This window comes from Cebidichthys violaceus, unplaced genomic scaffold (genome assembly GCF_023349555.1).
Source record: "Cebidichthys violaceus isolate CVI_PGR_0920_01 unplaced genomic scaffold, fCebVio1.0.p SCAF_26, whole genome shotgun sequence".
In the NCBI taxonomy this organism is placed as follows: Eukaryota; Metazoa; Chordata; class Actinopteri; order Perciformes; family Stichaeidae; genus Cebidichthys; species Cebidichthys violaceus.
This window is the reverse complement of record NW_027176439.1, coordinates 6,526,386-6,546,939: the sequence shown is the minus strand read 5'-3', so window position 1 is coordinate 6,546,939 and position 20,554 is coordinate 6,526,386. Positions and strand designations below refer to the sequence as shown.

Sequence of the window (20,554 nt, the reverse complement as noted above, 5' to 3'; positions counted from 1 at the left end):
AGGCATTTTGTTGGGCTTTATTGCCACATGCCTCTTCCAATCCTGTCGCTGATTAGAGCTGCCATTACTGGCACACACACACACACACACACACACACACACACACACATGCGCTTGCCAGGCAAACCCACACACCTTGGCACACGCTCAAAGCTCGGGCCTTTGCATGCCATTAGCATCCCATTGCGTTGTCTTGTGCGCCGACCAAACGCAGCGCAGCGTTGCGCTCTGGTCGAGGCAGTTTGCAGGAACGTCGTCACTCTGCTCATCAGAGCGCTGTCAGCTCACACAGTGTCAAACCTGCTGCAAAGCAATTATAGGCCCGGCCTGTCACAACTGGGCCTGATGAAGAAGAAGAAGAAGAAGAAGAAGAAGGCTCCTACACAGCAACACACTCTGCCATGTTCACACACGGCGTGGGTACACGACACATCCGCCCACGCACGCACACACACACACACACACACAACGCATGCATTTACAATAAGCATGCAGGCGATTAGCTCAGAAAGTACAGGTTTAAACTGTTAGTCATTGCTGATTCATAAGCGGCTGGCTGGCTTCCACACAGCTCCTCACTGTGCTGCCTGTCAAACACACAGGCAGCCAGCAGCTGTGTGTGTGCGTGTGCGTGTGTGTGTGTGTGTGTGTGTGTGTGTGTGTTGTGTGTGTGCAGGTGTTCTTGAAATCCAGCTTTTTAACCAGACCCCTCTACTCCCCCTCCACTTCGCCCCTCCTTCTCCTTTTCAGCCCTGTGTGTGTGTGTGTTTGTGTTTTGGAAGAATATGTGTGTATAGACGACATGCTTGCGTGTGTGTGTGTGTGTGTGTGTGTGTGTGTGTGTGTGTGTGTGTGTGTGTGTGTGTGTGTGTGTGTGTGTGTGGAGCCTTGCAGGCGTTTGGCTGCTGTGTTTCCCTGGATGAAGCCAATGGAAAGCTGAGGTCTGGAAGACTTACTTATTTAGGAAAAATCTACCAGAGAGGGCCAGTGTGCTGCTGTGCTGTCACATGGTCGTGTGTGTGTGTGTGTGTGTGTGTGTGTGTGTGGGGGGGGTTCATGCAGTCCTATAGGTAGCACAGCCAGTGGCCTCACTAGCTGCTATATATTTCATTTCGGAGAGACTTTTTTTTTTTTCCAGCAACCTTTAAAGTTCTTTTGCTGCTGTTCAGCTTCAGCAGCCGCCGGTTCAGTCCCAGGTGGAGACTCTCACTGAAGGGTTAAACGCTCCACCAGAAGCAGTTAACACACACACACACACATACATACACACACACACACACACACACTCATATGGTGAGTGACTCATAGCCGTGATGTTTCTCATTTAGTCTAAATTCACTTTCAAGCGCATTTAATTAAACTAACTCGATTTTGAAGGACCTGCCATCAAATAGATTTTTACGTAACCTGCTTTTTTATGTTCTTGCAACCATCAAAAGAGGATTCATCTCCTCCTTGGTGTCTCTCTTTCTTTAGAAAAGCAAGTCAATGGAAGGCTTCATACTGTGATGAAGGATTAACACATTTCTTCTGGGATTCTTTGGATAAAGAGGCCGTTTGAGAAGCTACTGTGTTGTTACAAGGATTAAAACAGCTGTTTTAGTTTTGGAGAGACACTGTTTTTATTTTGGTTTTCACGTAATTCACAGAAAAAGTCTGAAGTCGAGACTCTTTTCACAGCTTTCTGATTTATTTGAGTTATGTCAGGGTTTAAGGGGTTTCTGGCGGTGCATCAATAGTGTGATGGACGTCACAGCTGTTCCGGTCGATGCGGTGCAGAGCGGCGTTCACGCGGTGCAGCGGGGTTTCCACTGTCTGCTTTATTGACAGCAGTGAATGAACTATGATGTGTCGGAGCTTCTTTTGTTGGCGTCCTCTGTGTAACACTAGCTGGCCGTACGTTACCGACGGTAACGGCCTCTCATGATTAGTGAGCCATTGATGTTGACATGAATCTTAGCCTCTACACACACACACACACACACACAGACACACACACCGGCTGAGACTCGGCAGTTAGTCATGTGATCTGCAGTGAGATCTAATGGATGTGAGCAGCCGTCAGGGTCCAGGTGTGTGTGTGTGGCTTTGTGTGTCAGAGTGTGTGTTTGATGTCCGGATTAGGACCCAAAACAGCAATTAAAACAGAAAATTATAATTTTCCGCATCAAATTCAACTTTGGTGAACTCCGGCTCGTGGGTTCATGTCACTGACCAACAGCAGCTTATCTTTGAAGGAACGGAGAGAGCGAAACGCTTTATATAACCTCCCGTTGTTCAATCTGCTCCACAAATGAGGGATGATTGTCAGACAGCCGATGGTTCCACATGTTCTAAATACAAGTTTGAACGTCGGCTCTCCTTTTGTTCCTCTTAGCTGGCCTCAGCTCAGACTATTGAACGTTTGGAAGAAGCCAATAGTGTGCCAGACATTTGCTTTTTTACCAAACTGCTCACTCAAGAGACGCATTTGTTCCACTAGCTGCTGTGGCTCAATTTGCATTTTGTATTGATCTGTGTGAAGGCGTGAGTCTATTGTAGCTGAACACATTGGCATCTGCCACAGCACTTTTAATCGAAATGTGAAACCCTTTAATAAAGCTAAACAGCATTTAGATTGTTTGCCTAAAACTACAGCTGCCATAGAAAAACACCCCTTTATTACCTTGGTTCTCTATTGTTCTTTGGTTCTCTATTGCTGCCATGTCCCTGTCGGGCTAGCGTGTTGGTGGCTAGCTCACTAGCTCGCCAGCTTCACCAACTGTCTGCACATCTGAGCAGAACAGCTGTTTCTGTGCACTTATGAGTGTGCACAGACGGGCTGCCAGGTCCTCTCTGAGAGAAACGCTCAAATGATTAAAGCAGCCAATCTCACATGGACAAACATCCACCCCCGTCACTCATTAACCTTCTCTTGTTCTTCTCCTCTTCTCCTCTAGTCCAATGTGAGCTTCATCTGAGTCAAGTGTCTCCATTCAACACTCACAAAGAAGCGAAGAACTGAAAGGGAGATCAAGAAGAAAGCACACAGACGCGCGAGGGAGGAGAAGAAACACAAGTAAGGACGTAGAAACAGGAGAAAGGGTGGAGAACAGAAAACAGCAGCATCCCCTGAAACCTTCCTCCGCAGAAAGCAGTGCTGGTGGTGTGAACGAAGGATGAGAACAGAGGGAAGACGGGGGGGCGGGGGCGGTCGTTTTCAAAACAGGATGAGGAAATTACAGACATTTTCAGGTTCTCCTCGAAAGAAATTAGACTGGAGACAAAGAGAAAGCAGAGCGTCTTTGAGCCGGGAGACAATGAGGAAGCAAACAAAACGTAGAGTTTGAGTGGGATATTGTGGGCTAATGTGGGGTTTTGGATTTCAGATTTGAGGGCATTTTCCTTAAGAAACATGCTGACGGTTATGGGTTTGAAAACGTGTGTGTGTGTGTGTGTGTGTGTGTGTGTGTGTGGGGGACGCTCGCACCCTTTCCTCTTGTGTGTGTGAGTGAAGGTGAGGCGGCCATATTTTGCCGAAGGGTAAAAGTGGAAAACAAGGAAGAAAGGAAAGAGAAGAGAAATCCATGGATTGCAGCGCTGCCACCAGCAAAGTGAATATGACCATGCACAGAATTTAAAGTCACGGTTTACTGAAAATACATTTGATGATTTGTGTTTCTTGCACTTAATCATCATTTGCATGAAAGTCTATAGTTTTAGTGTGAATGCATCAAAATAGATGTTTTTTCTGTGTGTGTGTCGATCAGTACGTCTGATCCAGGAGCCAGTGGTACCAGACTTAAGGAATTATTTGTATCCCAACTTGCACACAGAGCACAGAGAGGGACGCAGTGAAGCGCACACAAACACCATGACGACAACAACGGCCCGATCCGCACGCACACACACACACACACACTGCAAACACAGAGGCGTGAAAAAAAACAGCCTCAGGCAACATTGTTCTGTTCCTCAATCCATATATTTTCTGCAAGTTGTGTGTGTGTGTGTGTGTGTGTGTGTGTGTGTGTGTGTGTGTGTGTGTGTGTGTGTGTGTGTGTCTCTCACACACTGTCACAATATCCCCCGTTCTCTCTAATAATTCTGGTGGTGTCTCTGTCTCTCTGTCTCTCTCTGTCTCTCCCTTTCTCTCTCTCCCTTTCGCTCTCTCCTCTCCCTCTCTCTCTCTCTCTGTTTCTCTCTCTCTATCTCTTTCTGTGTGTCTCTCTCTCTCTCCCTCTCTCTCTCTCTCCCTCTCTATCTCTCTATCTCTCTCTCTCTGTCTCTCTTTCCCTATCTCTCACTCTCTCTCTCTCTCTCTCTCTATCTCACTCTGTGTGTCTCTCTCTCTCTCTCTCTCTATCTCTCTCTGTGTGTCTCTCCCTCTCTATCTCTCCCTCTCTCCTTCTCTCACTCCCTCTCTCTCTCTCTCTCTCTCTCTCTCTCTCTCTCTCTCTCTCTCTCTCTCCCTCTATCTCTCTCTCTCTCCCTCTCTCCTTCTCTCACTCTCTCTCTCTCTCTCTCTCTCTCTCTCTCTCTCTCTCTCTCTCTCTCTCTCACTGCGCGTTCATCTCTCTGAGGATATTGGTTGACGATCATAAATAGCTTTTCCTGACAGGGTGCTATCATGGTCACCGAGAGCTTCGGGAGGAGAGGAGGGGGAGAACGGAAAAATAAAGGGGGACATTACGGAGATGGAGAAAACGATAGGAGGAGGAAGAGGAAGGTGGAGGTTATTTACATCAAGGCTGGGTGACAGGCGTCAGGTATCCTCAGATAAATGTACAGACATGTAATACAAGACGTAATCTTGTTTTTGTATATTGTATCATGTTTTAGTGTGAGTTTCAACCACCGTGTCTGTTTGAGTCTATGGTTCAATGATTGTTCTCTACCATCATAATTCATACATTTTAGGTGTGTTGGAACTATTCCTACACATATTCTACAAATGCAGGTTGGAGAGCTTTGTGTTGTTTTTGTGTTCCTTGTTACTCTGAGATGCTCAACTGTTTCACAGTAAACGTATTCCAGTGACTTTGAATGTGAGGCATGATGTGCAGGTAGTGGCTTAACTCCAAAGGGATTAGAATGACTCAATGAATGAGACGTGAGAATGAGCACATGTGTAAAAATGAAGCAGAATGAATGAAGTCAGAGCAGCACAGTGACAGCTGTGCTGACGGACGTTCTGCTGAAGGCTGGTTAATCTCATCAGCCGTTATTTGAGGAGCGGCTGTCCTGTGAGATTCACTGTGTATTAACGTTGTTGCAGTAAACAGGCGAGAGGCCTCTGCTGCCACGCGTGAGTGTGTTGACATCGCCGAGTGTCCCGGCACACACGGGTTCCCCTCCGTCGGGTTTGATGAGGAGGACGAGCGTCTCGCATTCCTCCGTCCTCTCTCTCTCTCTCTCTCTCTCTCTCTCTCTCTCTCTCCTCGTCTCTCTATCGATCGCAGCTTATCTTCCCGTAAACCTGGACTTTTTCTTTTTTTCTCTCTCTCCTGCTCGCCTCGCCACCTCCCATACGCCCTCCTCCTCTCCTTCCTCCTCATTGCTTATCGATCAGCCCCAGTGTTGAACGAAGCAGAGAGCGGGCGCTGCTTAATGTAGAGCCGGGCCAGAGGAGCGCTGTTTGCAGTTTTGCGTATCGTCTTTCCCTTCTAATGGTCCCAATCAGGCTCTAATAGACCCTGTGTTAGGGCGCTGAGGCCCACCGCTCTCTTCTTTCACTGCGCCTCCCTCCTCCTCATCACAGATCGCTCTACGCTCTGCTGTACTGCAGGTCTTCCAGGTGCACTTTTAGCTGATGAGTGTTGATTTCCTTAACTCTATAGCTGTCGTTGGCAGATTTTCTTTCTTTTTCATACATTTATTCATCCAACGAAGGGTTTCCTTCTGCTGAGCATGCACACGCTTCTTTAGTAATGTCCTGCTTTGCATTTTTTTGTTTTTTACAGTAAATGCACATTCATTCCTGGGAGCTGCTGCCCAGCACAACCACAGTCTGCTAATTCTGGCCACTGGGAACTGCCCAGCACCAGAAGCACAACCCGCTCATTGTGTCCAGTCCTCTCTCAGCCGCTGAGCACATTGAACCTAGCTCTGTTAAGTGCTTTGCTCAAGGGCACTTTCTTTATTAGTAGTTGTCGAGTCAGGGAAAAGTGTCTCTCGCTATTTGCTTTTACAGCTTTTTGCTTGCCTTCTGGGGATTTGAATGGCTTATGAATGAAAAGTAAAACAGCAAAGCGAAAGGATAAAAGTGCAAGCGCACGATCGCCGTGGGAGACGGGGTGGTCACCTCCGTATTTGTACCGACTAGTCACCAAATGCCTCCAAAAGGCTAAAGGTTAATGCTCTGCAGCTGCAGAACACTGTGGCTGCTCGCTCAGCTGCTCCCGCCTCCTGTTGGTGTTCATGTCAACCAGCGCTGGTGAACACGACACAGCTGTGCACGAGGCTCGTGAGCACGTTGTTGTCCGTGCCGTGTCCAGTTGATGACTATGGCAGGTGTGCTGCAGCATCGCTGATGCACACGTTCACTATCAACCCGTGTGCTGCTGCTCACATCTGCTCGCTGGACGGTCCTAGTTTCATCAAGTCACTTGTCTTTTGAACGTTGAATTGTCTGAGCGGTGGTGCTGTGAGCCCTTAGTGCTTCATGATGGCTGTTCATTAAGGTAACCGTAAAGCTCCGGTGCGTAGGATCCGACGTGAGCCGGCAGTAAAAGCGTAGGAGCCGGTGGTGCTGTGGTGCGGCGGCTCTGCAGCTCACTGTGGCTACATGAGCTGCAGAGAGTGAGAGGTAACTGACCGGATAACCTGCAGGAAACAAGAAGACGAAGAGGCTCCCTCTGCAGTCGCTGTGCGGTTTGTCCATCGTGACGTCGACTTTGTTCCCAGCTTTTAAGCAACTAACTTGATTTGTCCGTTTGCTTTATTAATCATTCATTAACACACGTGTTGGTTTGGGGATGTGGTCCATGTGACTCTGAGCTCACGGATCTCACAGCAGAGCCCGAGATACACAACCTGTGATGACCCTCAGATACATCTAAATGCTAATAGAGCAGGCGGCTTGGGGGGCCGGAGAAGTTAAATGTGCAGGTAGCAGGTAGCGGTGCAGCGGTGCTCGGTGTTGATGCCTGCAGAATGAGCGTTAACGTGGACCACAGGTTGTGGGTCATAGACTGTATGTTTGGACGGTGTATAAAACATGTGACTGTAAAACATGTGACTGTAAAACATGTGACTGTAAAACAACTTCCAACTACTTCACTGTTCTTTGGAACGCTGTAAAAGGAGATAAGTATATCAAAAAGCTGTTTCATGTGCCGAAATAAGAAACTTTACAATTACCAAGCCTCAGCCAACAAAGTCCCTCTCACAGGTCTGTGGCCTCTCCTCCTTTCAGTTCTCTCCGTCGGCTGTCATTCTATTCATCTCTTTGTCGGGGTAACCCTCCCTCCCTGCCGACCTGCTACTGAGGTGTGTGGGTTGTTTCTATAGGAGTCCAGCTAGGTGTAACCTTTCTGCCCCATGGCACCTCACTGGGATCCAGGGCTCTGGGCTCAGTGTGAACTCCTGAATTCTTCTAGGAAGAGAAGCACAAAGAAGTGACCTGAGGGGAGGGGGGGAGGACAGAGCGAGTGGGAGGGAGAGAGAACGAGTCGGACAATTAGACACCTTAGGAGCGTAGTAGGCGGTCTCCCCGGGCCAGAATACACTCGTTTCAGAGACTGGCAGGCGGAGAGTGAAACCAGAGCGCGATGGAGATCGTGTGTGCGTGGGCATGTGTGTGTGTGTGTGTGTGTGTGTGTGTGTGTGTGTGTGTGTGTGTGTGTGTGTGTGTGTGTGTGTCACAGTGTTTTGCATTCACACGCCCAGCGGTTGTTTTTCCCGGAATGAGACAGTACGTCGGGAGCCCGCGGGCGTCAATATGACCATTTCTATTATTCAGAGCTGATTACGGCGCTAAATCGTACAGCAGTGAATGCTTTTTAATGAGCTTTGAAAGACAACAGAGAAAGTTTGTCAGCTTCTCTGTTTGTCTGAACGTGGCCGGAGGGGGAACAGGGCGTGATTTCATTAGTGTGAGAGGAGCAGGTTGCAACATATGTGAGTGTGTGACACGTGATAAAGAGTCCTGTTATGCTTTGCATGTGTGCACCGTGTTTGTGCGTGTCATATCCACATACATGTATGTTGTTGTATGTCTGTGTAGTCCATATATCTGTGCAGCAGGATTCAAATAAGCACCAAAAAACGAGTTAGTCTGGATGGAAGTGTGTGCGTGTGCAGTTGTGTGTCGCCTTGAGCATGACGGATCGACTTATGGTGATCATTGAGTAGCGCACACACACACACACACACACACACACAATTATATATGTGTATTGATGAAAGGTCCGAGTGCTATCCCAGCATCCCCCATGCAGGCAGGTCGAGGCAGGGCACGGTGCACCGTGGGTTTCACCATTTCTCACTGCCCTCATGTGCGCACATCACACACAACATACGGAGCTCTGACAGCACAAGGTCGACCAGAGAGAAGACAGGGAGAGGGAGCGACAGAGAGAATCACAGTGTGTCCACTCTCACATACACAACCTGAGGTAATCTTATTTCAAAACAAAAAACACGGTTTCCACTATCAGGTTAAAGGATTACGAGTGGTCTGGTTAGTGTAGCTCGATGGAGAATCTATTACTGACGTTTAGGGTGGGCGATGAGGAAAGAATATAATATCAGAATAGATGCTATTTCAACACAACACACCAAATTCCTCTCTCAAATTGAACTCTTTAAAGTTTAAAATGTTCATCTGTTGCCTTTCCAAAGATTTCTCAAAATGCACATGAACCACTCTTCCCATTACCACATAGCACTTATAAACATGTAAATATGTCACGTTTAAAGCCGGTTGATTCTCCGGTCCAGCCCAGCTCACACTGAGTGGGTCAGTGGAGGTCAGTCAGCGCGGTGGAGGCTAAATTGCGCTGCCTGGTACGATTTTGCGTACTTGCGTCCATTCGCGTCTTTGCATTGACTTTGTATGTAACTAGTGGTGTTTGCTGTGAACGCAGCATTAGAGTGTTCCATCTGTGGTCCTCGCTCCTCCCTGACTCTGGCTGCTTACAGTAGGGATGGAGTATATTGCATTTGGGAAGCTCTTTATATAGCAGCGGCGCTAATCATTTAGCAGCAGCACTGCGTCACCGTATGCAGCGGAGAACTCCCTCAGAACTATCCCTCTGTAGAGGCAGATCGTGGAGACGGTGCTTACATTCTGTGTCCCATATATCTGAGAACAACTAGTGACACCTATACGTTCAACTAACCACTGAGGTTGGTTAGGGTGTGTTTGTTTCATTAAACCATGACGTAGGTTTCAGGAAGTAGAGTTCTACAAACAGCACAGATCTGCTCCTCTCACTGATCAGCACCGTTCACCAGAGACCGGTGCAGAGTGAACGTAGCTGCTGCAGTGATTGGCTGGATTAAAGGCGTGGACCTCTTGGGTGCAGCCTTGAAGTCCAATGATTACCAGCATTGGGTTTTCAGCTCCTTGAGGCAGATGATGACGGCTGCAAAGGGAGTTCATAGATTCAGTCAGATTCCTTTCAGATATTGAAAATCTGAATCTGGCTTATGGAAATGTGCTTAGGTGTATTGGTTTGTAACATAAACATGGTGCCAGTGGGGGTCCACATTGCGGATCAGTTTTTGTGGGGTTTTGGTCCTGATGGACCACAGCGTCCTGCCAGAGGGGACTGATTAAGAACCCTTGAGTTCGGTGTGGGAGTGGTCTTCAGGGTCCTCGAGGCTCACGGGTCCTGGAGGGTCTGCAGAGTGCAGCCAGTCACCTTCTCAGTGGCGCGAATGATGCGCATACTAGCTGGTGGAGAATGATGGACTAGATGATGGCCGTTGCTGTTTACAGAACAAGCAGATGTCAGGCAACGTTAGGCGTTATGTTCACCTGATATGTATTCTTCTTTCAGCTCTGTTTTGGTCTCCCCCACCTCCTGAGAGATCTCTCCGTCTCTTCAGCTGCTGAAAGCTCCACGATGTTCACCAGCTAGCGTCCGCCTGCTGCTTTGTCTGGTTAGCTAGCGTAGCGGGCAGCTTTTACAGCGTCCTCATTGTAAACAGCTGTCTGCTGCGGCTGGCAGCGAGGTTAATGAGAGCGCTGACACTGAAACAAAACATTTAGGCTGCGGCCGTAAAAGACTAAATAACGACCTGAAAGACGCTCAAACACGCTGAAGCTGAATGGAACTGCAGAGTCTGTGATGGGTTTCTGTGGATGCATCAGTGCTAGAGGCCTCTTTCAAACTATATGAAGCCATTTGTGGCTTCATATAGTTAAACATGTATTGCTGCAGCTTCAATATCGGGCTGGAAGCTTTACAAAGTTGTAAACTTCTGTGTTGTATTATCCTGCCCAGTAATATAACCCTATATCAGGCTCTGTAACAGCTCTCCTGGTTACTGCATCAGAAATGCTCTTATCAGTCAAATTGCGGATGAACTATAATTGAATCTTTGTACTGAAAGTTCAATAGTTGAAATTAAACATCTCCATGCCACGTCCACTCCCCACACGATTGGATTAGGGTCTGGGTCCGTCAGGCGTGCGTTCACCGCTACACACCAAAGGCACAGATGGTCTCGCCGTCCGATTAGCCGGCCGTCAGCCTCTCTGGCTTCATCTCCGCTGCACCTCCTCTTCTGTCGCTTCCTCGGGTCTGAGCAGGTGTTTGGCCCGCAGTTAGAGTCCAAATCAGATCCATTTCATCTGTAATCAGCTGGAGCCCCTGGCACCGATGGAAGAGATCAGAGCGCCGATCAAAGAATTATAAGCCGACCACGCCTGGCCGGCCAACCGTGCCGCGATACGGCGAGGGGGGGGGGGGGGGGGTGATGTGGCCGAGCGAGCGAGAGCTACAGTGAGGATGAAAGGAGAGAAGATGGAGATTGGAAGGCCTGCAGAAGCTCCCAGGGGGGAGACATGAAAGAGCAGGGTTCTGGGGAGGAGGTGGCAGCGAGGGAGGCAAAGACGCTGCACTTCACACTCTCATGGGAGGACATTATTTTATGTTTTGACATTTCCATCAAGTGGAAATAGGTTGTTTAAAGTCAAATGCGGCGGTCCGCTGCGCTTCACTTTGAGGTAATTAGGATGGGAGGTGAATTCCAATCACCATGTGAAAGGAAAGTCAATGACATTAACTTGATGCAGTTGAATTGCAAGATGCCCCGCTGCTGGTTAGCAAATCATTAGTTGTGTTCAAATACGGGGAATCATGTGTGATGGTGGCTGGCACACTGATGGTGGCAGCGTTAAAGGGGTGTTCAAGACACTTCTTCATGAAGACCATGACGTCGTGTTGGAGGCTTCAGAAGGTCTCAGTCACCTACTCTTTCTCTGCAGCATGCAGCTGATCAAGCAGTCTTTCATCTGTGCCAGCACATCACCCACACACACACACACACACACACACACACACCCACATGTGCACACACACACACACACCCACACGCACACACGCACACACACACACACACACACACACCCACATGTGCACACACACACACACACACACACACACACACACACACACACACCCACACGGACACACACACACACACACACACACACACACACCCACACGTGCACACACACACACACACACACACCCACACGCACACACACACACACACACACACACACACACACCCACACGCACACACACACACCCACACGCACACACACACACCCACACGCGCACACACACACACACACACACACACAGCTCTTTAATGTGAGTAGGTCAACAGAAAGACGCAACACCCATTTCTTTCACGCCTATATTCTCAGATATGCTAGTTAATGCTATCACCTAGATGCAGGCGCACTCGTGCTTGCTATTGCTTTAAACCTTCAAACACACACACACACACACACACAGACACACACACACACCACCTGCTTTAAGTGTCCTCGTGTGTCTTTGCACAAAGACTCTCAGAGTATGGTGTGGGTGTGTGTTTCAATGGAGTGTCCCTGTTTGCTCCATTAACTTCACACTCTGGATAAAAGCTCTGTTGTCTTCATCTTTCTTGTCACTGTGGGGAGAAGCTTCTCAGTGTAATGCGCAACTTTTTTTTACAGCCCTGTTGCACGTGTGGCTCTGCAAGACGATGTGAATAAGTGAGAAGAAATAGGACCAAAAAAAAGTCCTTGATGGCGTCCCTCACTTCATATCCCACAAGTCATCAATTTAACAGGCAGCGCTGTAACGTTATATTCACTCACTCCGGTTTCACAGCCATTCTGCTCTGGACTTGAACCGGGAAACCTGGAGTCTCCTCTTTGATGTGTTGCACAAGCCGAGCCATTGTATATTCTACATTCATATTCCGGGCATTATTTAGCCAGAGCGACTCAAAGCGTGTGAGTTTAGATTCAAATCACCAAAACGCTTTTTGAGGGCTGATCTCTCATCTCTGATCAAAACGCTTCAGCTGTATAAAATCATATAAATTGGTGAAATTATCATATGATACATCTGCTTCCAAGGCTGTCTGGTGGGTTCACAGACTCTCAGATAACGTCTGAACCACCAGAATATTAGCTGAACTCGGGTTACAAATTATCGTTTGGCAGTGAATCCTTCTGTGTGGAAAGATATCGTGTTATTGCACAACTGATCTCGAGCTCTCTCTGAAAGTAAAGTTCAAAAAGCTGAACCGTGGCAACGATTAAACTCCTCCTCCTGTATGACCCCATTCTCCTTCTGAAGTGGCCTCCTCTGGATGTGTGATCCCTATCTGGTCAAAGGTCCCAAAAACACCATCGTGCTGTTAAAGTTATTCTTGTCTATTGTTTAGTTTTTAAAATTATTGCTAAAAACAAGTCAAAAATATACAAGCAAGGGCCTAAAGCAGCTCTGCTAACATGAGCATGCTAACATGAGCGCGCTAACATGAGCGCGCTAACATGAGCACGCTAACATGCTCACTGACAATCTCAACATGCAGCGTTTAGCATGGTAACGTATGCTAATTAATAAGCACTAAACACAAACTACAGCTGACATTGATGGAACTAGTTTTGCAGATATTTGGTCATAAATGAGATGAAAACGTTGACATAATGATGGCGTTAGATTGTAAAGCTTGTAAGCTGCAGCTTGTGAGAAGAAAAGGACTGAATGCTTTTGTACCAATGAATACTTGTGATTATGGTGATCTGAATATTGACCAGGATGATCACAATTCATCTGAGAGTGACGTGAATGTTTCTATATAGCTGAAGTAGTTACTGCTCTTCATTCTCCATTCTAGAGCTGTGAGCCTTGGCTTCAACAGGAGTTAACACTGAGTTCCATTGTCCCATGGTTCTCTCAGCACTATACTGTTAGTTTGTTGGGATCCTTTCTTTAACTTCTCTACTGAATGAATGTTGAAAAGCGGACACAGGCAGCCTCAGACAGCCGTACCTGTCCAACCATTCATGCAACAGCGCTGCTCCAACCTCCCACTGTGGTGAATTCACAGTCCTGGAGCCGCTCTCATCCCACCGTCCACGAGGTGTGAAATCGTTTGATCCAGTTTGTTCTGTTTAGGTGAAGCAGCTCCGGTGTGTGTGTGTGTGTGTGTGTGTGTGTGTGTGTGTGTGAGACTTTGCACTTGTGTGCGTTTGTGTGTGTTTTCAAATGCTCCCGGAGCAATAAAAGGTGGAGGGAAAGAGGAGGGGACGGGGTTGCAGGAAGGAAGGAAGGAAGAGAGCTGCCGGTAGCTGCTGTGTTTGTTTTGCAAGGAAGCGAGAGAGGAGATGATGGGTGGGATCTGTCCTTTTGTCCGTCCGTCCGTTCGTGTGAGTGAGTGGTTGTGTGTGTGTGTGTGTGTGTGTGTGTGTGTGTGTAGGGGCATTTACGGGTTAGTGGACATTAAGTCTGTTCCAGTGTGAAAGTCGGGGCGGAGGACGGTTGGTGAAGCGCCCTGGATCTCCAACCCACAAAAGGGTCAAAGGTCGGGGTTAAAAGTCAAACAATGCCTGGAAGGACGAGCAATCAGCTGGGACTGCACCAGAGGTCAGTGTGTGTGTGTGTGTGTGTGTGTGTGTGTGTGCGTGTGCGTGTGCGTGCGTGTGCGTGTGTGTGTGTGTGCACGTGTGTGCGCGCGTGTGTGTGTGTGTGTGTGTGGTAATATGTAAGGAAGAATAGGAAAAGGCTGCCAGGAAAGGAGTGGTGGGGACCATGAAGGGCAGAAAGAGGACAATATGAAACTAGGACGGAGGGATGGGGGTTGAAAACGTTCTTGTCTTCCTTTCTCTCCTCCGACATCCGCTCACTTCGAAGAAACGACGGTGGTTTTCAGTTCCCTACGGGGACTCATCTTACCTCCCAATGCACTCTGATAAGAAACACACACAGCGAACACTCAGGCAGAGAAACAGACACCCACACACGAGCGCATACAATGACACAAACCCACGAGCACAGCCAAAACACACACAGGAGCTCGGCGAGCTAATCAGAACATGTGGCCTATTTCTCTCTCCGTTTTAATGAGCTCTCCATTGTGGAGTGCTGACTGATATTATTAGGCTGCCGCGTCTCAGCTCATTAGCTAAACCAGGCTCAACAACAACACCAGCAGCTAAAAGATGATTTGATACCACCTGCAGAGTTATGTGTCACCACAGGACCTGAAAGAGACAGCGGGGAGAGGCTGGATCCCGCTCCTGACGACCCCACGAGGGACAATGAGTCGGTTTGATGGAGAGAAGGAGAAGAATGCATCGCGGGCCGAGTTTAGCCGCCTCCCCTCGCCGTTTATGAAGGTCCCTGCGGGGTGTGGCTTGCAGATCCATCGTGCAATTTTAGCAGCACACCGGTGACAAGTGAGGAGAAGTAGTCAACAACACGGAATGGAAAACAATTCGGCAATCATCTGTTCTTAGTTGACTGTTATTGCTCTGTGCTGAATGGCTCAATTTCCTGTATTGGCTCAGTGTGGAGTCCCTCTGCTACATGCTATTAAAGCAGCGGCATGAGTCCAACTGAAGAACACTTCATGTTGGCTTTTAAATGGTTTGGACGGTTCTACTCGAGCACAATTTTTAAAATGCCTAACTTGAAACCAAGTACTTTATTCATTTAATGTGGTATTGCTACTTTTACTTTAAAGTAAAGGGTAGTAAATACTCTGCGTACTTCTTAAAGTGCTGCGCGACCTATAGAGAGAGAGAGGGAATTAAAGAGAGGCAGAGGAGGGATAGCGATGTTGACATTGGAGATTTGAAGCGTTCTCTCAGACGGACGCCGTGTTTCTCTGTGTTCCCCGCTGTCCTCTTCCTCCTCATCTTCCTCTGCAGTGTTTACACGCTGCCTCTTCTCTTAATCCGGCCTACAGGATGCCCACTTCACTCGGTTAGCTCTCGGTACAGAGATGAAAGGGATAAGAAGAGAAGCTGTAAGCCTCCTTCAACGTGTTCTTTCTCCGTAACTCTCCCCCCATTTCTGTCATTCTTTCAACCCTTCGTCCCGTTCTCCATCCCTCACTCCCTCCCTTCCCACCTTTCAATCTCAATCTCAATCTCGGCTCACTGAAGCGTTGGCCGGCGAGGCCTCCGGCATCGATCCAATAAAGCCGGTAGTCGGCACTGCGAGGCTTGGAGGGCTTTCACCCAAACCCAGCATTTAAGCACGCTCCTTTAACCGCTGTGATCTGATCCAGAGGTGTTCTTCTTCTTCTTCTTCTTCTTCTTCTTCTTCTTCTTCTTCTTCTTTCAGCATCTTCTTATTTTCCTATCAAAAGTCCAATCAATAACAGTCACATTGGTTGGACGTAGGCAGACACACACACACACACACACACACACACACACACACATCTCCAAATCTCAATTACCTCTCCTGCCAATCCACCAAATAGACCAAGTGTGGTTTTGTTTTTTGGTGTTTTTCTGCCAGCACTGGATTTAGTGTTCACTTGTGTGACTCGGAGAGGGAGGCGGAGTCAGAGACATAAAATGTGCTACAGGTCTGGAGGTGTTTTCTGTCTTTGTGCCGGGTTAAAGCAGAGACAGTTTGACATTCTGTGTCTGTTTAAAAGTCAACGTATTCCCACCTCCAATGAGCGTCGTCATCAGAGGCGCGTGTGTGTGTGTGTGTGTGTGTGTGTGTGTGTGTGTGTGACTTTTCAATTATTATGAGGATATTTGGTCCTCACTAGAATGCAAACATTAGGAGCGCTCCATCATGCTTTATTCCTGCAGTGGTCGGGTTAAAGGTCAGTAATTGGTTTAGTGCTGTGGTCAGAGTAATTAGACTCGGTCTAGATTGTGGTCAGTGAGTTGGAGACGCGTTGGGTTTACTATAGGCCACCTTTACATTTAAATTAAAAACACTCCCAGTGAGCTGTTGACATATACTGTACTTATCTGAGATGTCTGCTGCCGTTTGAATGAAACGGAAGCAAACTGAATGTTAAAAATGACATTTAAATGTTACATGTGTGTCATTATTTTGCCCACAGTGTCTCATGCAGGTACTCCGGAAAATCAGATTGTAACGCATATGATTTGTTAATTATGCTTCAACATAAGTGCTTTCCAGATAATGGAACGCTGTTTTAATGACACAGTGTCTGTTTCAAGTGCAACACCACGAACGCCTTCAAGGGGAGACTGCGCTCCGTGTTTGTACTCTTGATTGCGTTGAGACTCCAAAGACTCAGAGAGATCAGGAATGCAGCCAGCAGCAGGTTCACGCTTCACCTCTGGTCACAAAGACGTGTTCCTCAAACGACGGTTTGTCTGAAGCCTTTGGTAACAGGGACGGGATCTGGATGTCATTTAAGAAATCAGTACAGATTGTTTCATAAATATGAGCGCTAACGAGAAGTCATTGGAGGGTAATTATAGATGTTTGTCATGATTGATGGACGTCTGTCAGCACAGGTGGCTGCAGGAGATCTACGTAGTTTAAAGTGCTGCTCATGAATCTATCTCAGGCTGCTCATGGTAGACTTTACAATGATTTGACAAGTGACACGTTTCACCTTGAATCAACATATGATGCCACTAATTGATGTCTTACAAGATGATAGTTTAAGGTCTGCCATGTCCTCACAAGCATATAAGTAAAACGTCTTCGTGTGTCTTTATATGCGAGGACTATTTTAAGGTGAAACTCCTCGTCTCTCCCTGTGCACCGGTCTCACCTGCAGCAGCGCAACACGTCAGTCATCCCCCCCGTCACTGGACTGTAAGGCCACTCTGTCCTCGTGTTCATTAGGTATAAACCAGTTCATTTACTATTGGATTGTCCTTGCCTCGACATTCGTTCCCCCGACACGTTGCCGTTTGATGCATTGCCAGCGCCAATTAACTTTGATAACTCAGCCCCAGTTTAATACAGTGCTGCTGAATTGGCTTGACAAGAGCGCGGCGATAAGCTATTTCTGAGCGTTCTGAGTGCCGATAGCTGGATTATCGCTCGCAGTGAGGGAGGGCCGCAGAAAACGCTCCTGCATCACCCCGGCCAAAAGTCATTCACATGTTTTGTTTGTTTTTGTTGGCAGACACACACACACACACACACACACACACACTCACACACTCACACACACACACACACACACACACACACACACACACACACACACACACACACACAGAGGCACATACACTGATTGCAGCGATGTCCTTATTGGCTTTAATGATTTGCATAACTCATTTCTGTTTTACATCATTGTGGCTTTTGATGCACATGTGAAATGTTAGAGTACAGATGTATCTGTCAGTGCAGCTTGAACGTGTGAACCGTGTTCTGTGTTGCTTTTTGAAAAACGTGCAAGTTGTAAACACTGATTTGACAAAAGAGTTTCTGATAAACAACCAGGTCAATAGAGGAAGTGAGTCTCTGCTTCCTGCTGACGTGTTGTTGTTGTTGTTGTTGTTGTTTTTCTCCCGGCAGGCTGCCAGGAGCCGGGCCGCTCTCTCCGGTCCCTCTCGTCCCCCGATCCATCGCACAACGCCGGTCCCAGCGCATGCCAGCCGATATGGGCGCTATGGGCGGGACCAAGGTCTTGCTCCTGGTGTTTCTGGTTGGATGGGAGAAGTCGCTGGGTCTCAACTGGAACCCGATCCCACGCAAGACTGTTCGATACCAGGGTGAGTGAGCGGCGTGCTACGAGCTGATGGAGGAGCTACACCTCAGGGGGCTTTGAAAGACCGACTCGACTCAAAGAACGCAGTTAGGTAGCGGCTCATTAAAGTCCCCATAAAAGGACAAATAGCTCTACTTTCCAAGTTCTATCCTATATGTCGCTGCATTGACTCTTCATGTACTAGGTGGTGAACTGTTGTAGCTGGCATACTAGTGGTGAACATCCACATTTGCATGTCAAAGCTCACCAACGTTGAACCTGACACAAAACACCAACGCATAATTTACGTTCCTCGCCTCATCCAAATCCACTAAAGCCAGACCGTAAGGCGGATTTAAAGGGCCGGCGGCTGTCGGAGGAATCCTCCGAGTCGGACGATTTATCTGGTCAGACATCCGATACAAAACCAGTAATTGCAAAAATGTATTCCGTTACAACAACCGGGGAGGATTTCCCATTAAATCAGAGGTGGATGCTTTCAGATCCTGTAAAGAGATCCACCCCCAGTGAAACAATGCATCAGTCTAATCCTAGCGCTCAACTGCATTTGCACTCTTTATCTCGGCCCTCCTCTGCAGCCGAGCCCGACTGTCTTCACTGAACAATGCCAATTGTTGCAAGCCGAGAAAAAGTCTGTTTTTTTAATCCCTCAAAGGAGAAGTACTGCGTTCTATCACTTGGGGATTATGGAAATTGTATAAAGAGAGAAGAAAAAATATAGGGATAAAAAAGCTACATTTTCTCACCTCTGTGTACCACCTCCTCCACCTCTCATCCCGTATCTCTCTCTTCTTCCCTTTCTCTCTCTCTGTTGGCCTTTCATCCCTCCCCTCCCCTCTTTTGCTTTGTGCGCCGCGGCTCATCGTGTGAACTCGTAATGCTCTTATGGCGTTTTCACAAAGAGCTCAGATTTCAGCCGCTCTTGAGGAGAATGGCGCTGGGTAGCGGCGGGGTGTGGAGACATTTCAAATGCAGCTTTCTCATGCCGCGAGCACGCCCCACCTCCCCCCCTCCCCCTCCACCTCCACCTCTCCTCTTCCATACAGCCGTCCTCTCATCCCTCCATGCAGCCGTCACCGGCGTTGTGCTGGGATGTGACGACAGAGGATTTGGGGGGGGGGGGGGGGGGGGGGGGGGGGGACACAATCGATAGGACGTCGATAGATTCTGGGGAAACACTCCACTGTGACAAACAAAGCCAGCACTGGCAGAGTGGTCCTGCTGCACTTTGGCCAGAACACACTTGTGGTGAGGACACGAACTGGGACAGCTGCACACACACACACACACACACACACACACACACACACACACACACACACACACACACAGGGAAGGAGCAAAGAAAATGCATTTCCAAAAAGCATCTAATATTCAGTATCTTTCTGGAAAGGACTTGGTGAATAAATCTGCCTGTAGAGACGAGATAACTTCCCTTCGCTTCTCGTGCAGCTTCAACTTTTTTTTTGTCATTAATGTGTTTGAAATAAAAGCCTTGTCATGAAACGCTTCTGTCATACTTGATTCGAGGACGACACTCGAGTGCAGAAGGATTCTTGACGTAAATTGATTTGCATTGGAAACAAGTGGGATTATTTTACCCGGTGACAGATTTCTCCACTTGGTTAAAGAAAAATGAGATTTTCAGGCTCAATACTGGGTAAAATGACTTATATGGATGGGTTCTTGCCACGGTGCTGAGGAGGAGATAGGAGAGACGGAATGGAAAAACAAAGCTGCAGAAAGAGGGAGGGAGGGAGGGAAGGAAGGATTGGAGGGGAGGAATGAGAAGAGAGAGGAGAGCAGTATCATGGAAGGAAAGCAAGAGATTCAGAAAGGTGGAGAGACGTAGAGACAGACGAGGAGAGAGAGGCCAGTCACTAACTGCCTTAAAAGGACAGAAAGTAGCTTCAGTGGAACGACACGCACACACACACACACACACACACACACACACACTCTCTCTCAGCAGGCCATTTGCCCTGTGCTTCACTGTGCATGGAGGCATCTCCCTGCACAGACACACAGCTTCCATATTAACGTGTGTGTGTGTGTGTGTGTGTGTGTGTGTGTGCGTGTGTGTGTGTGTGTGTGTGTGTGCGTGTGTGTGTGTGTGTGTGTGTGTGCGTGCGCGTGTGCGTGTGCGTGTGTGTGTGTGTGTGCGCGTGCGCGTGTGTGTGTGTGTGTGTGTGAGCTGCTGTTTGCATGCAGTGAGAGTTTACAAGACAAGAAGACAAGCGATGAAAAACCAGAGTGAGAGAAAATGTGGGCGCACAGAGGGTGTGTGTGTGTGTGTGTGTGTGTGTGTGTGTGTGTGTGTGTGTGTGTGTGTGTCTATCAGTCTAATCCCCCTTTGTTTATATGTGTGTGTGAGTGTGTGTACTGC

At 47.9% G+C, this 20,554-nt stretch overlaps 1 protein-coding gene across 1 annotated transcript in view; it reads left to right on the top strand.

Annotated features, from left to right (window-relative positions):
• The first annotated feature begins 2,761 nt into the window (after positions 1 to 2,761).
• Positions 2,762 to 20,554, top strand: part of sema4c (sema domain, immunoglobulin domain (Ig), transmembrane domain (TM) and short cytoplasmic domain, (semaphorin) 4C) — a 55,978-nt gene continuing 38,185 nt past the window's right edge. The window contains exons 1-2 of the mRNA XM_068720778.1: positions 2,762 to 3,058; positions 17,976 to 18,172. Of these exons, the coding sequence (XP_068576879.1) occupies positions 18,049 to 18,172 (124 nt within the window). The 5' untranslated portion in view covers positions 2,762 to 3,058; positions 17,976 to 18,048. The remainder of the gene's footprint in view (positions 3,059 to 17,975; positions 18,173 to 20,554) is intronic.